Source organism: Jaculus jaculus, chromosome 18 (assembly GCF_020740685.1).
Source record: "Jaculus jaculus isolate mJacJac1 chromosome 18, mJacJac1.mat.Y.cur, whole genome shotgun sequence".
Lineage (NCBI taxonomy): Eukaryota > Metazoa > Chordata > Mammalia > Rodentia > Dipodidae > Jaculus > Jaculus jaculus.
In genome coordinates, this window is record NC_059119.1 from 4,116,510 (window position 1) to 4,133,695 (window position 17,186).

General features: G+C 44.6%; 1 protein-coding gene across 8 annotated transcripts in view; it reads right to left on the reverse strand.

Moving 5' to 3' along the window:
- Ank3 (ankyrin 3) overlaps positions 1–17,186 on the reverse strand; it is a 312,648-nt gene that overhangs the window by 140,582 nt on the left and 154,880 nt on the right. For all 8 annotated transcript variants that reach the window (XM_045137121.1, XM_045137120.1, XM_045137119.1 and 5 more), the window contains exons 9-11: positions 7,873–7,971; positions 3,366–3,563; positions 699–797 (exon numbers count right to left, since the gene is read on the reverse strand). In XM_045137121.1, coding sequence (XP_044993056.1) covers positions 699–797; positions 3,366–3,563; positions 7,873–7,971 — 396 coding nt within the window. The remainder of the gene's footprint in view (positions 1–698; positions 798–3,365; positions 3,564–7,872; positions 7,972–17,186) is intronic.

Sequence of the window (17,186 nt, forward strand, 5' to 3'; positions counted from 1 at the left end):
CTTTCTACTGGTTAGCACCACAGTTCAGAGCTCAGGGAGGCTGGGGGCGGAGGCGGGGCCTGGGCAGCCTTGCATGTCAAGTGGAACGTCAACGCTGATTCGGGCAGGCCATTCCCCCGGGTCCGCTCACAGGAAAGATACCTATTTCTCCCACGCCTTCAGCAAAGCTTTCATCCTAAGCTTTTACACAGAACAATCCCTGCTGCAAGAATGCAGAGGTTTGCTATGCAGGTGTGCGGGGGGGGGGGTGTTCAACCTCAGGATGTTTGGCATTTTCAGCCAGATAACTGCAGTAGGCACCTGTTCTGTGAAATGCTTCGTGGTATTGCTGGCCTCTGTTCAAGAGAGGACAGTAGGGTTGTCAGTTGTGACAATTAGCAGTACTTCAAGCCCATTGCCAGCTGTCAGTACTACACTGCAAGACTTCGTTTCAGATTGGTCCTCACCTGTACTATGAGCTTTGGCTGGGGTTTCTGGCCATGGAGTGCGTTTGTACCACCCGCTTACCCATCCACCCACCTGCCCATCACTCTTGGCATCTGCTCCTCTGGAGGCCTCGCAGGACTTCCCCGAGACAGTGTGGAGTGTAGTCTGTGGCAATGGTACAAAGCCAACTGGCCCCTGGCGGTGGCCCTGGGACCCAGACTGTGGAAGCCATGCTCTCTGCCCCTCCCAACCTCAGGAACACCCCCCCTCACCTCGGTTACAGCTTGTATGGATGCGCCGTGTTTCAGAAGGAGCTCCATTACTTTAATTCGGTTCTTCTTGCAGGCAATATGGAGAGGGGTGAAGCCATTCTGCGAGGGACAAATTCACAGGTGTGTGAGTACAGCTGCAGAATCCAGCCCTATTGTGTGTTGTCAAAGGTGCCTGCTAAGCTGATGAGCTGCGAAGACTCCAAAAATAACAGAAGCTCTAGGCAGTTAAAGAGTGTATTTTCTTTGTTAGGAGTAGAAGCTAGGAATATAAGATGCCCAGGTGGTCACGAATAGGAAATGAGAATTTGTTATAATTTCCTAAGAGGGAAGAAAAAGGGACACACACTTCCTTATTTTATTTTGAAATTCACTCTTCCAAATTAATTTTTTTTGAGATAGGGTCTTACTACATAGCCTAGGCTCGTCTAGAACTTGCTACATAGACCAGGCTGGCCTCATGCTCACAGTGCTCCTCCTACCTCTGCCTCTGCCTTCTGAGTGCTGGGGTTATATGCACATCTGGATATGCACACCTTTTCCTACTTTATTTCAAACTTACACTTAAAAACATCTGGATTAAAAATAAGATGAAGCCGGGTGTGGTGATGCACGCCTTCAATCCCAGCCCTCGGAAGGCAGAGGTAGGAGGATCTCTGAGAGTTCGAGGCTACCCTGAGACTCCATAGTGAATTCCAGGTCAGCCTGGGCTAGAGTGAGACCCTACCTCGAAAAGCCAAAAAAAATAAAAGACAAAATCCAGGTGATAGTTAATCTTGATTATGAACTTGATGGGATTTAGAATCACCATGGAGACAAACCTCTGGGCATGGCTCTGAGGGAATATCCAGATTAGGTTAACTGAGGTGAGAAGACCCACCCTGAGGATGGGCACTGCCATCTGACAGGCTGGGCTGGGCTCCAGGACTGAATTTTAACTAACAGAAAGCAAACTGAGCAACAGAACTCCTCACTGTGCGCCTCCTGCTTCGGCCACTGAGCCTTCCCTGCCACGGTGGATCGTGCTCCCCACAACTGTGAGCCAGAATCAACCCTTCCTCCCTTAAGCTGCCTCTTGTCAGGTCTTTGGTCATAGTTACAAGAAAAGTAATGAGTACACCAGCTTAGCAAAAGCAGGTTGCTCCCACAGTCAACCTTTTCCCGCTCTCACTACTCTGGTGCATGATATGACGTTCCCAATGCAGATATAAATGAATACAAATTCTCAAACGCTTTAAGATTCAGGCAGGTTCCGACTCCCAGGATGCTGAACCAGCAATGCTTCAAAAATCTTTAGATCACTTGCTTTAATATTGAACTAATAAAAGAATTGGCTTTTAAACAAATCACCTACTTCATTTTCCTGCCCCCAAACAGAAAGACTGCACCATATTGTCCAGCTCGGTGGACAGCTGTAAACTGGGGCCCACATAAGAGCCTAGGTACAAGTCACAGCACGGGTGTGACTATGTCTTTGGCTGCCCTCCATCCTAGAGTGACTGGTTACAATTTCCATAGGTTGTGAAATTTCTTAGAGTCATAGGAAAATGAGGGTAAGAGTCCACACCCTGTTTTAAGATCTTTTTTTTTTTTTCTTGTATGGAAAAATGAGTCATGATTGCTGATTTGTTTCCCTTCCTCCTCCGATTTAGGAGGATTTGACATGCTAGGCCTTGAATAGTGCTTGAAACAGCACACAGGCATAAGGTTTTACAACTGTAATGGCAATAGGGCTGACGGGAAGGTCGAGAGCTCTTTGTTCCTGCCTGGCACCTCTGAATTTCAGAGCTCATGCTCACCAGAGGTGCTATGGGTCTGTGAAACAAGAGAGTGGCCACACTATCAGAAAGTAGCAGAGATCTTCCTGAGAGGGTTGACGGAATACAGCTCTTTTCACAAAATTGCTGGCAAACTTTGGCTTTACCTAAAACTGGGGGACTTATTTTTCCCCCAAGTATGGGTGCTTATTCTGAAATAATGCAAACAGCTTGCTAAGTTAGAACCATTTAATTTATTTTCTCCAATGGCAAACACCATCTTGCCAAGAAAACCAAAGTATAGCACAACTAAAGATGATAAGAACAAGTTATTTTTAAGTGTTAAGACTGGAAACTAAACCAAGACAAAGGCCGGCAAAAGGAAAAGGCAGGCAGGATTTCATTCACTTGCCGGGTTTTATAAAGAATTATCACTTGACCTATAGGAAGATGAAATTGACCACCTCAGTCTTTTCAAAATGATATAGAATCCTATATGGGCCTCAAAGAACTAACAACTTAGCTCCGTCAGCTTGACTCACACAGGAGGACAAGGCTTTGTAGATGATGGAACATATTTGAAAAAAAAAATTGAGAGAGCACACTTTATTTAAAGGAGAAATTCTAGTTGTATCTCTTTCAAAGCTGTTCTTTCAGGTGCAAAGTGGCACGATGCCAGCAAGAAACTTGGGGTGGACTGGGTAGGGGCACTCACTCACTAGGGATTTGGGGTGGACTGGGCATAAGCACTCACTCAGCAGGGATTTGGGTGGACTGGGCATGAGCACTCACTTACCAGGGATTCAGGAAGGACTGGGCATGAGCACTCACTCACCAGGGACTTGGGGTGGACTGGGCATAAGCACTCACTCACCAGGGATTTGGGCTGGACTGGGCATAAGCACTCACTCACCAGGGCTTTGGCATTGGGGTTAGCCTTCTTATCTAAGAGAACCTTGGCGACTTTGTAATGGCCGCAGTGGGCAGCCACGTGGAGGGCTGTCAGGTAGTCATTAGTAACGTCATCCACGGGCACGTTGTGCTGGAGGAGAAGCTGGACGCAGTTTAAATGATCCCCTTGTGTGGCCATGTGTAGAGGAGACAAGCCGTTCTGTAACACATAAGGAAAATGGGTTTATTGGCTGACCTCTCAAATGCAAACTTGCCAAGTGCAAAACAAAGTGCAGCTGTGAACACGTTACAAGCTCTAGATTTTAATATTGTTGTCTGCCTACACGCATACATTATGCCCACCAAACTAACCTCTGAAATTTTATGTTTATGCTTATATATAAATGCTACTTTCACTTTTGGTTAGAGAAGCTTCTCTTTTCAGATGGTGGTGCCTACCAGGCTGACTCAAAACTCACCAAACTGCTGAGAGGAAGTGACAGTGGAGTGTCCAGCTCTAAGACAGACATCTGTACCACAGCCTCCAAGGTTCAGGGACCATTGTGGAAGAGGTGGTAAAAAGAATGTGAGAGTCAAAGGGAGGGAGGAGAGTCTCTAACACTGTCTTCCAGACACAAAGTGGCCTTGGTAGTTATGACATCATGGTGACTGACTACTACTTACACAAGACCTGCACAGTAGAAGGGACAAACAATGACATGAAAACAGAAGAGAGAGGACTTGGGAAGAAGAAGGGATTCAGTGGAGAGGGAGCTATCAGAGGGGGAGAAAAGGGGACAGTAGGATAGGATTATGACATATATGCCTACATATGTGGGTGTGTGTAAGAATAATGTGTGGATGTGGGGGGTCAGAGGACAACTTCAGAATGTCTGTCTTCTCCTGCGTCTTGTTGGAGGCAGGTCCGCTCTGCTATTGCCCCAGACACAAGGCTATCCAGCCCATGAGCTTGCAGGCTTGTGCTGTCTTCTCCTCCCACTCAGCACACGAGCATGCAGATTACAGCTGATTTCTAGTGTCCACAGAGTTACATGGGTTCTGGGAATCCAAACCCGGGACCTCAGGCTTGCCCACCAAGCACTGTGTCCATGGATCCACCTCCTCAGCCTCACTCCTGCGTTTCAGATGCTCTGGCTTCTCTTTAGATCTTGAAATCTTTTTTCCTTTTATAAGGTGCTGAGGACTGTTTGATCTACATCTACTTTCAAACGACTCCTCACTTCTCATGGCAGGAATGTTGTTTGTACTCCCTGAGTTGACTTCGTTCTTAATTAATAGGACTTCTTATTTAAAACTGAGAGTAAAAGAACAGATTGATATTCACTAGTCTATTATTTTTTGGTCCTTATAGATTGCTAATGTCTGATATTGAAAACTGAATTGGCTTAATGGAAGAAAACTTAGCGCGCCCCCCCCCCCCCAACACACACACTACAGCCTTGCATGGCTTCACCTCACAGCAAGGTAGAAAGGGAAATCTCTCCATTTCTGTCAGTCTGGCGCCCTCTTGTGTCCATAAGGAGGAAAGGAAGTCATTGATTAGCTAATTGGCTTGCCTTTGCTGAAATCGACCTGGTTTAGTGTTAGTCACGTGCATAACGGAGGAGTTGAAATTCATTTAAAGATCTCAGAGGAGAAATGAATAGGGAGGTATAAGGTACTGAAATCCTCTAGAGAGGTTAGAATGGGGCTAGGGGATGTAGCTAGCAGTGAAATAACATTCTTACTATCTGGCACCAGCAAGAAGCAAAGCTTGGAAAGACATTTAAGGTCTATATTTCACAAGAAAGACAAACATATTAAAAGTAAAATTTCAGTCCTAACAAGCTTCTTTAAAAAATGGATAAAAAGTGGGGAGCCTAGAAAATTTCTAGCAAATCCAATGACCACAAGGAGCTCTCCTTATTACAACACAGTTCAACATATTTTTGGCTTAAAAAAAAAATCAGGGGCTGGGGAAATGGCTTAGTGGTTAAGGTATTTGCCTGCAAAGCCTAAGGACCCTGGTTCAATTCCCCAGGACCCACATAAGCCAGATATACAAGGGGAGTTCGTTTGCAATGGCTGGAAGGCCTGGTGTGCCCATTCTCTCTTCCTCTCTCTGTCTCTACTAAATAAATAAAGATTTTTTAAAAAATTACAAAAACATTTGATAACAGCAAATTTAGTTTCCAAAAAGTTGTCATCAATAAGTCCTGAAAGTAAAGTTATATTAAACACACATTGATGAGCCAGGCATTTTGGAATTTCCCAAGACATGTCATCTAGTCCCAGTCTTTTGAAAAGTAACAAAAGGGCTAAAGATGAAGTCTGCCGTCCTTCCTTAGCCACACTTTCCAATGGTCTCTTCTCAAAGGCTGGAAACTCGTATTCATCTTTTCCCATATTGCCCTGCAGAGTGCTCTGCAGACATATTTTTAAAAAGCTCAATACCTATTTCAAGACCTCATCTAATGTCGGGATATTTCTGCTTAAAATATTGCCTGCAGACATTCCAACCCCAAGCAGAAGCAAGGTGCAACGACAGGGGATGGGACAGCAAGGACCCCGAGCGCGACGCTGCCACACAGGTAGCAGGTGCCGCGCTAACGCCTGCCAAGGCACCTGGGCTCTGTGTGCTCTTTTCCTGGGGGAAAGCACAGCAAAATGAAGAAACAAGATCCCAGAGGACACGTGACTTACTGAGACCAGAAATGGGAAGCAGTGTCAGACACGGAAGGAAAGAAATCCGCACACTTGGGCGGGAAACTGGCTCGCAGGGAGGGAAAGAGTGAAGGCGCGGCTCCTAGGTGATGGGTTCAGGATGGACAGACCGCCTCAAGGACATAGATGCATCTCTCCACGTACTTCTCTTTCTACAAACATTTACCCATGACCTAATGTGCACTCTACACTAACCTAGGTGCACATCTGGGGAAACCGGGCAGAACAAGGAAACGTTCTGACCAAAGAAAGCCGGACAACAAGACAACAAGCAAGTCATGACAAGAAGGTTATTTCACAATGGCGTGCTGAGCGCCAAACGAAACGAAAACGGGTCAAACAAGACGAACTTAAGGAACTGGTGAGGGCAGGAGGTGAGCCGAGTGGTCAAAAATGACCTGTTTGAGAAGAAGACATTTGAATTGAATTGAAAGGTCAAAGCTCAGGTCCTCATGCTTGTGTGGCAAGCACACTGCCCACAGAGCTCTCTCTTCAGCCTAGTAAACTAACTGAGAGGGTGAAGTCCACACAGGTGTTGAGTCCTTCTGCACGCCTCCATACATAGAAAGAAGGAAGGGGCAGGACTACTTATGAGGCGATCTTCCACACACATAATGGCCTTGGTATTCATGACCTTGTAGCCACTACCTACATAAGACCTACAGAACAGGAAGACACGATGATATCAAAACAAAAGAGACTAATTGGGAGGGGGAGGAGAGTCGATGGAGGGTGGATCTGAGAGGGGGGAATGGGAGTGGAGGGAGGGGATTATCATGGTTTTATTGTCTATACTTATGGAAGCTGTCTATAAAAAGATATATAAAAAGAAGGAATAATAGCGGGTATAAGGTCTACAATCTCATGACAGGTTTAAGTGTGGTCATGCTTCTAACAGAACACAGAAGGATGGAACATGTCTTGGGAGATCATGTGGACCAAGGTTTAACAACTAACCTTTGAAAAAGGAAAGTTCATTACATCCCCGAGGCCAATGTCCATGCAGTATACACTCTACTCTGAGCAATTTCAAGCTGAGCATATGATTTAATGAACGTGGAACGGAACAGTTCTGTGTGCCGACACACCACCCGAGTACATTTCTGGGTACGATACAGACAAGCTGTCTTGCTTCTTAAGTCTCCAAATGGCCCAGGAGTGGACATTGCCTTTGTTTTGTTTTGCCAGTGCTTCATGCATGTCAGGCAAACACTCTACCACTGAGTATGTGGCAGCCCAACTCTATGTGTGAACTCTCAGGAAATAAACTGGGGAGGCTAGAGGAAGAGAGCCAGCACCCAGACTTTGGGGGATGGAGATCTTTTTTAGTCTTTCTTGAAGAGCAATCATTTCTTAGTTGAAAAATTTCATAAAGTCAAGTAGTAGGGCTCTGGAAATGGTTGAAAAACAACGTGCAAAACCTATGCAGACCTTCATAATAGGAGGGAAAATGATACCAAAATTGAAGATAGAGGAATGGAAAGAAGGAGGGATTCAGTGGTGGTGGTGGGCGGGGGGGGGGGACAGGGGACAGACAAAAGGGAGGGTGGCAGGAGGGTACTCTGATCCTGGTATATTGTCTGAGTGCGGAAGCTGTTTAACACAAGCAGAATCGGTTTGTGGTAGGTGAGGTCTACACAAAGGGTTCATGAACTCCTCCACAGATCTGGAGACCACCTAGCAAGCACCATGACCATTCTTTATTCCTCCTCTGTGATTCTGGAGGCGCGCGATTAAACACCCGGTCAAGGGATTCAAAGGTGGATTCAGTCTAACTTTCAGAAACCCGAAGGGATGTTACGTACCTTGGTTTTTGAAAGGATGGGGGCAGATCGGTCAAGCAGCATTTCCACCACCTGCTCATGGCCACTCCTGGCCCCACAGTGCAGCGGCGTCAGGCCATCCTGAGGAAGAAAGTTGACACCTTCAGTGAGAAGGGATGGCATATTCTAGAAAGGCAGTACATTTTATAGAAATTATCTTTATTAGCATACAAAGAATTAAGTTTTTATTTATTTGAGAGAGAGACAAAAAGAGAGAGTGAAATGGCACACATGCGCAAGCGAGACGTGAGAGAGAATTGGCACGCCAGGGCCTGCGGGTGCTGCAATCAAACTCCAGACACATGTGTCACCTTGTGTGTCTGGTTTATGTGGGATCTGAGGTGTTGAACATGGGTCCTTAGGCTTTGCAGGCAAGTGCCTTAACCACAAAACCATCTCTCCAGCCAGAATAAACTTTTATAACAGGAGTTTGTAACAGTAATTCTACACTGATTTTTTTTTTCTTGCACGTCTGTTTCCATTCCATTTCCTGCACACTTTTACTCAATGTAATTTATGCTTCTGTGTTTATTGATTATCACATATTGCTCTACATGCCAGTCTAAAGCGTTAAATTGAAAAGAGCTTAAATGATTTCCTGAGAAGACAGCCTCTGGCTGCCACTGCCACACGGCTGCCTCTGTGTTCTCAAGCTGCAAGGTGCCTGCAATTGACTAAAGCCACCCTCAACATAAGCAACAGCTACCCATAGTCAAAATTTGGTTCAGAACACCAATGTCATTTTTTGGAAAGTGACATGAATTACAGTGACATATGAGCAGGCAGGTGTAACCCAAAACAGTGCTGTTAACACTTGTTAAAGTAATATTAAAGTCATAAAGAGCATATGGCCCCATTTGAACATTCTTTGGGGACATTTAAATATAAATATTCTGCCTTTTATGCTGATTTAAGATATTTGATTTTCAACAAAACTATAGAAGTCTTTTAAGTGGAAATGGTGTTTTTTTAGTAGACAAAATATTGGAATATATTTAAAAAACTGCCACAAAGTCCCAATGTCTTCTTAATACAAAGACTGAAGATCTCTGAAGGAGAAATAACATGGCAATCATTTTCTCCCTTCCTCCAGGGACATATCACACACATTTGCAGCCTCCTGATTGGCTTTTGTGAACTGGAAAGTCAAAATTGTTCTTTCCTCTTCTGTGATTTTGAGCTTGCCATCAGTCAAGGATGATCTTGAACTTCTGACCCTTCTGCCTCCACCTCCCAAGTGCTGAGATCATAGGCATAAGCAACCATACCCAGTGTTTGTTTTAAAGAATTTACTTAAAGATTTTATTTATTCATTAGAGAAAGAGAGAGGGAGAATGGGCATGCCAGGGTCTCTAGCCACTGCAAATGAACTCCAGATGCATGTGCCACCATGTGTATCTGGCTTATGTGGACCTGAAGAATTGAACTTGGGTCCTTAGGTTTCACAGGTATGCGCCTTAACTGCTAAGCCATCTCTCCAGCCCAATAAAATTTTTTGAGATAAGCTTTCTCTATGTCTTCCAGGCTGGCCTTGGTCTTGTGATCCCTCCAACAGTGGGGCTTGCAGATATGTGACACCACACCTGCCTCTCATTTGTCTTTAAGTAGACCTTAAGAATGTGTAGATGTTAGAATAATAGACATTTGCAAATTAAGATCACACAGAACAATCAGTATTTGTAATTCATCTTCTTTATCCTTGAAAGTTATTCTCCCTTAAATCAAAGTCTTATGTGCAATATGTTCATCCAGCTCACAGCAAATTTGACCACCTTCAAGGTGTACTGTTCCTTCTTACAGACATGCCTTTTTTTTTTTTTTGCTAGTCTACCTTAAAATTATGAGTTATAATTATAAACAATATCAAACATATTTCAGTCTAAAGTAAACTACTATTTGCCTCATGGTCAATCACGAGTCTTCTCTATTCTGACCTTTTTGTACTTCCCTGCATTTTTCTGAAGGCTTATTTTTGCCTCATAATCACTCCTACAACACAAGCATAATCTTCACTTGAAAATGAAAACTCTAAGGTTCAAAGCTATGAAATTACACAGGGTAAAGTCAGAATGAAGCAAGAGAGGCTGTGGACATAGCTCAGTGACAGAGTGCTTGCTTAGCCTATGCCTAAGGCTCCAGGTCTATCCTTAGTACCACACGGGACAGCGCTGAGGGAGGTGAAAGCTTTACATACCCATCAGGAACCGCAGACATGGAGGGTCCTGGGAGGGACAAGAAAGACCAAGTCCTTGTGGTTATTCTTTCAGTCCCTGTTAGACTTACTTAGCCATGCTCTGGCTTTGCAGCCTCTGATGTGTACTGAACTCATGTTGACATTGCGCAGTCAGGATGGAAAGGGGACATTTCTCATCCTTTAGTCATTTAACTGTGATGACAAAGTCAGCAAGTCCCCCAAGGTCAAGTCCATGAGTTGGAGCTTAAGTTAAAGACCCACCTTGATCACAGCCCGGCTGATGGGCCTTGTCTCCTCTCTCTGTTTTCACACGGGCTCCTCTGGGACATCTGCCAATGTGATATGGCATTTTTCACCCTGGGTGACTCTTCAAGCAGCCCAAGTCACAGCTGGAGACATGCCTCATGAAAATGCTGGGCAGGATGTTATGACTGCCCAGCTGCATGGGGAGGGTTGGCACAGCTGCTGGGTTGCTTGTAGGTTGGTGGGAAGCTGGAGCCCTGAGTTGGTATAGCAGCATGCGCCACCGTGCCTGGTTTTATGAAGTGCTTGGGGTTAGACCCGGGGCTTCATGAATCGCTTTACCAACTTCATCCTCAACCCTCAAGCTTGTCCTTAAAACTATTTTTTTAGTTTATTGGCAAAAATTCCGTGTTTTATTATCCTTTTTGGTTTTAGACTCATTTTGTCTTCTTCAGAATTATTGTTAAAATATCTTATCCTTAAACAAGGTGTGGTGGAACATGCCTATAATTCCAGTACTCTTGGGGTACAGGGAAGAAAATCAGAAGTCCAAGGTCATCCTCTGCTAAGGATCAGTTTGAGGCCAGCCTGGGCTACACAAGAACCTGTCACAACCAAAGGATCTTATCCTCCCAGAAAGCAATTTTCAATAGAATAAATGAATTGTTATGTGAGATCACATTTAAGAATATGACTCAGTCTTTTTGCTGTCAGAATTTGCTCTAAATCAGATTCCCCTTTTGTAAAGCAGGTATTATAAGCATAATATGAGCTTTTGTGGACATTCCGCTTGGCAACACAACACAACACATGCAGGGTCCTTGCTGTTACGTGAGAACAATGCTTTTTTTTTTTTGACATAATAAGGATTTTCACTTGCTTCCAACTCCTGTGAATCCATAATATATGTACACAGTCACCGAGAATGCGTTTTGGGCCAGAAAGCAATTCTTCAGCATGCAACAATGTCACCTTCCAGTTGGACACTGCTAAACAAAGGCAATTGTGTGTGTAGCTAGACTGGAGAGGAGGAGAGTGGGATGTTGGGTTGCCATAGTAACATGATGGGAGGGGAATGGAACTGCATGGGGTTGGTAATTTATTTTCCAGTTCCCTTGATTTTTAAAGGACTAACAGAGAATACATTTCCCCTGGGCAGAATTCCGAGTCCACACACACTGGCTAGTCCAGGAATCGTATTTCATTTCAGTGGCAGTAGTCTTATTAGTGATGGGGGAGCTGCACTTTGTTGGCTGGAAGGAATGCTCCGCTCTGTTGTCCTGAGAGCCCAGCCCTCCGCACGGAAAGGGCTTCTTTCCGGTCTGATCTGTCACGAGCACTGAGCAGGACAGCAGATGCAACACCTAAGACTATGGTCACACTTTATGCCCCTTTCACGTGGAATTTCCGTTAAGCCAAGAATGAAGGGATACAAATACATGACTTAGAATATATTTATATATATATATTTAAAGTAACACATTTATTTTATCTTCCACACTCCTCTCCATTTCTCTTTCCTTCCAAGGCAAAAACCTCACTCTGAAAAAAGAAGAGGAGGTCAAGCTAGGAGAATTCTGTGGATATATTGTGAATCTAACGAAGGATGAATATTTAATTGGAGGCTGAAAGCAGTCAAAGCAATGGAGATAGTGCCCTGGAAAAGGGATTATAGTGGTGGCCAGCAATAAGCTAAAGGGCTCTAATTATAGACTAATAGAAAAAAAGCTATTCTCATATTGGAAACATCATCAAAATTCCAGTGTATCCCCAATTTTAAATGTTATGTAGTTCCAGAGCTAACCTGAGAGGAAGTGACATCCTGTTTCTTGAATATTTGTGATTCTGGGCATTTTGTACCTTGGGTCTTACTTAATCTTGACAACCATTCCATGAGCAAAGCGTCAGTGCTTCTATTTATAAACGGGAAAGCTGCTCCAGGGGCCTGACGCACCTATCTAAGGTCACGTGGCAAGTACAAGCTTGGAGTGAGCATGTGCACAGACCTGCCTTGGAAAGGCTGGGTTTCCTCTATGATGCCAGCAAGCTACAAAAATACCAACATCCAATATTCTTTAAGGTCCAGAATTCATTCCTACCATTTACTTATGGCACTGTTATTTCTTTCTCTAAAGAAAGGCTGTTCACTCTGTATGTTTAACATGAAGATAAAGGAGGATCCTTCTGCTTTTCCATGCTAAAAACTACAGCTTTCTATGAGTAGAAGCCATGCAGATACTGTTTGTTTTCTACTTGTATCTCCTATCTATTCTTGTCTTCCTTAGTTAGTCTGTTATTTGTAATTCTGTTATCTATCTACTTACCTACTGATGGTACCTATGATGAACTATGATACCATGCACTCTATGAGAACTCTGCAATGTAATTCCATTTGTTTTAATTTGGGGACTATATTTTGATACGATTTTGTATAATTATAAACTTCACCTTATTTTTAAAATCATTTTTGTAGAACTTTAGAATAGGAAAATATATTACGTGATTGTAAATTTCATAAAATTAGAGTTTAAATATGTAAAGGTACTTTCAAGTATTTTTAAATTTTATTTTTTATGAGAGAATTTCATTTCTGGAAGCACACAGGCTAAAGTTAAAAGACATCATGTACCCTTTGACACCTTCTCGAGAGGCGGGAACCTTATCGTTAGCAGATTGTAGGTACTCTGGAAGTCTTCTACCCAAGTATAAGTTTCTCTTTATTCTCACAAGTGAATTAAATGCTATTATGTTCAGGGAGGAAAAAAAAGTTCCATTACCTTAGAGCTAGTATACAGTTAAGCCAAGTAAGCACTTTAGACAGATGTTAACACGAAGGAATATTGTATTTTAATATGTCCAGCAAATACACACTGAGTATCTAGCATGTACTAGGTGCTACAGATACTGAGCACAATGCGTGCCTCTTAGCGCCAAGGCTAACTCAGGGCGCCCTGTGGGGCTGGTGAGGCTCATGAGATGGGGCAGGGCGTCTTACTAGGAAGGCTGGCTGACAGCTGGAAGGGGAGTTGGATCCTGGTTCTTCCTGACTGTCTCCAACACTGGCCCTTGTGTGAAACCATCAATACCTGCACGGCTGCTGTTATAATTCAACAGGGAGAAGTTAAAGTGGCTGTAGGATAAGGACTCTGGAGTCTCTGCCTGGACCAGGAAGTGATGCCCAAGAAGTGTCAACGGCAAGAGCCCATCTTACAGAGCCTCTTCCTCCACAGGTGCCAAACACACGAATTTTAAAGAGAGCGAGACTTGCATGAAAAGGTACAGCAGGCCATCCTTAGCAAAGAATATCATGTATTAAGAATCAAAGTCACTGGGTGGTGGTGGCACACACCTTTACTCCCAGCACTTGGGAGGCAGAGGTGGGCGGATTGCTGTGAGTTCAAGGCCACCCTGAGAATACAGAGTAAATTCCAGGTCAGCCTGAGCCAGAGTGAGCCTACCTGGGGGGTGGGGGGGGGGAAGAATCAAAGCCATACCCGGGCATGGTGGCACACACCTTTAATCCCAGTACTTAGGAGGCAGAGGTAGGAGGATCTCCGTGAATTTGAGGCCACTCTGAGAATACAGAATAAATTTCAGTCAGCCTGGGCTAGAGGAAAACCCTATCTCGAAAATGCAAAAAAAAAAAAAAAAAAAAAAAAAAAAGAATCAAAGTCATTAACCTCTTGTTGAAAACATAAACCAAGTCTGATGAATCCTTTCAAGATCAGAATGCTGCACGTAGACCAGATTCAAAACACTGCCCTGATATGTATTTACACCTCAGCACACTTCCCACAGGAAGCACTCTAGGGACTGAGGTTTGGCTGTCCTAGAAGGCTAAGCTAACAGGCCGCATGTTAACTAGCCAGTAAGATGTGGGGGTGGGGAGGTGTGTGGTGTGGCCTTGGAGAAGCTTCCTTGAAATGCATTGAACAGAGACACGAGGACTCTATATCATATCCCAGCCGAACTCCCGGAAGGTCTGTGTGATTAGTTTACAGCTGCGAATGCTGTCTTTGCTTTTTGTTTTTATAATTCTTGAAGTTTTATTGTTCACTGTCTGGTTCCTGTTCTGCCAAGAGCAGTCCTAAGTACACACTCCTGCCAACGTAGAGCCTGTGCTGGCATACCTTTCTTGCAGGGACAGCCTGTCCCGGCAAACTGTAGGCTAGCAGAAACCTTGCCTCCCTTAAGTTCTTTCTCGACAGGTATTTGCTCACAATAACAGGAAAAAGAAAAAAAAAAGAGGTAACAAATACCTTTGGTAAATGACGTGAGGTGCTAAGTCATGTTGCTGTTCTCGGGAGTCAAGACCACGTCCAGAGAGGGAGAAGTAGGGTCATTTGCAATCCACATACCGACTGAAACCCTAGTGGAGGGCAGGCGACCCATTGTCTTCTCCTGCCTTCTGCTCCTCTCAGAAACCCTCATGAAGTGTCTTCCCTACGCTCACCCGATCCTCCACCTCTGTCATGACCAGGAGGCAGGCATGAGCAATGTGTCTCTTCTGTCCTTCGTCACGTGCCTTCCAGCAGCCTGTGCTTAGCAGAGGCCCAGCACTGGACAGAAGCTCTAGCTTTCTTTCTTTTTTTTATTTTAAAAATATTTTTATTTATTTGATTTGCAAGCAGAGAGAGGGGTAGAGAGAACACACACACACACACACACACACACACACACACACACACACACCACACACACAGAGAGAGAGAGAGAGAGAGAGAGAGAGAGAGAGAGGACAGGCCCGCTAGGGCCTCCAGCTGCTGCTGCAAACAAACTCCAGATGTGCACACCACTTTATTCATCTGGCTTAATGTGGGTACTGGGGAATGAAACCCAGGTTGTTAGGCTGTGGGGCAAGCACCTTCACCACTGAGCCCTCTCTCCAGCCCCTTCTGGCTTTCTTATATAATGACAATTCCTTCTTTCTGAAACATGCTGCAGTCAGACCAATGATACCCTGGTGGTAGGAATGTGAAATGTCCCCATAGACTCCGGGGTTTGAACGTTTACTCCCCAGTTGGTGGCGCTATTTGGGACGTGTGGGAAGCCTTTAGGAGGCAAAACCTTAATGGAAGAGGTGCACTCCTGGGGGTGGACGCAAGGTGCTTCAGTCCATCTCCACTTGTTCTTTTGTGCTCTCTCCTTCTCTGCTGCGGTGAAGGTGCAATGCTACCTATCCACTCCTGCCCTACTTCCCCACCTCGAGACTTCTTGAAACTCAAAAGCTGAATATAAACCCTTTCCTTCCATACGCTGCTTCTGGTGGGTATTTTATTTCAGAATGAGAGAGCAACCAACCTAGACCCCTGCTCATTTTTCCTCTCTAGTGAGGTAGTCTAATTAGTTCATTTTTAGTAGATGGTCCTTTGGGGGCGGGGGGTCAACTTCCATCATTCTCCACATTCCTCTATCGAGCTTGTAAGATACATACACACTTTCCAGGAGCAGTCCTCATCAGGAAATAGAAGTGAGGGCGCTGCTGAACACCAAGGGCTGCTGGGAGAGGGACAGAGTCTAGGAAACACACAGCGCATCAGCTCCATGAATGCAGGGGACGTGCGGTGGGTCCTGCTCTTCCACTGCCTCCTCAGGCCATGGCAAACATTCAGTGGCCACTTACTGGCTGAGAGAATACATGCCGTGAATAATACATGAAGTGCTAGGTCAGATCCTGACAGGAACTGAGTCATGTTGCATGCTAGTTAACACATGGAGATTGGGGCTCTTGGAAAGGGCAGGCAATGGACTGCCAAAGGGACAGTTGCAAGACTGGGGGCTGATCCCTCAAATTCCTCAGTCAGTGGGTGTATATGGCGACACTGCTTTTTTTATTACACTGGCCCATGCTCAGGTATCACAATGAATACATGAAACGTGGACAAAGAAAGCCCCATGGCTGGAGCTTTGATAGGAACTGCGACTCTGAGACATGCGAGTCATGACCGGTAGTTTTCGGGTCTTCTTCATGAGGCACACTGCTCGTCTTGGTCTCTGAGGCAGGGCCTCGAGATGTTAATTCACTTTCCTCGACTTTAGATGGCAAAATTCTAAACAGAAAGGTTAACTAGCCTTCCTAAGTCAAATGGCGAGGCTCAAAGACCATACTCAAGCTAGATTCTAAGTCTCAGTTCTTTTCCGGGCCCATGGAAAATGCCAAATAAACCTTTTACCACAGCACATGCAAGGCCATGTGTTTACCTCCCCACATTGCCCCCAATACCACAAAAATAAAACAGCACACCATGAGCATCTCACATCTGGGCAGGAATTGGAAAAGTTTAAAAAGTTTCAGTTGTGGGCTGGAGGGATGGCTCAGTAGTTAAGGCATTTGCCTGCAAAGCCAAAGGACCCAGGCTTGATTCCCCAGGACCCATATTAGCCAGATGCACAAGGGGATATATGCATCTGGAGTTTGTTTGCAGTGGCTACAGGCCCTGGTGTTCCCATTCTCTCTCTCTCTCCCTCTTTCTGTCAAATTAATAAATAAAAACAAAATACATTTTTTTAATTTACAAGTTTCAGTTGTGATAAAATACACAGTCTAAAATTTACCCTGGAAGCCACTTCCAATGGTGCTGTTAACGATACTGATACTGTGGTCTAATAGGCCACAAGGCATACTTTATCTCGATCCCCAGACAGCTCCTCTTCCCATCACCTAGCAACCACCATTCTGCTGTCGATTTACATGATACTGGTTTTCCTGGGTGCTGGTCCTGAACCTGAGTCTCAGGCATGTAAGCCCATTCTTTATCACTGACCTATACCACCAGTCAGCTCCTTTGGTCTTTAGATATATTATGTACCATAAAATTCATTTGACTGAATAGACACTTAAGTTATTTCCAGATTTTGA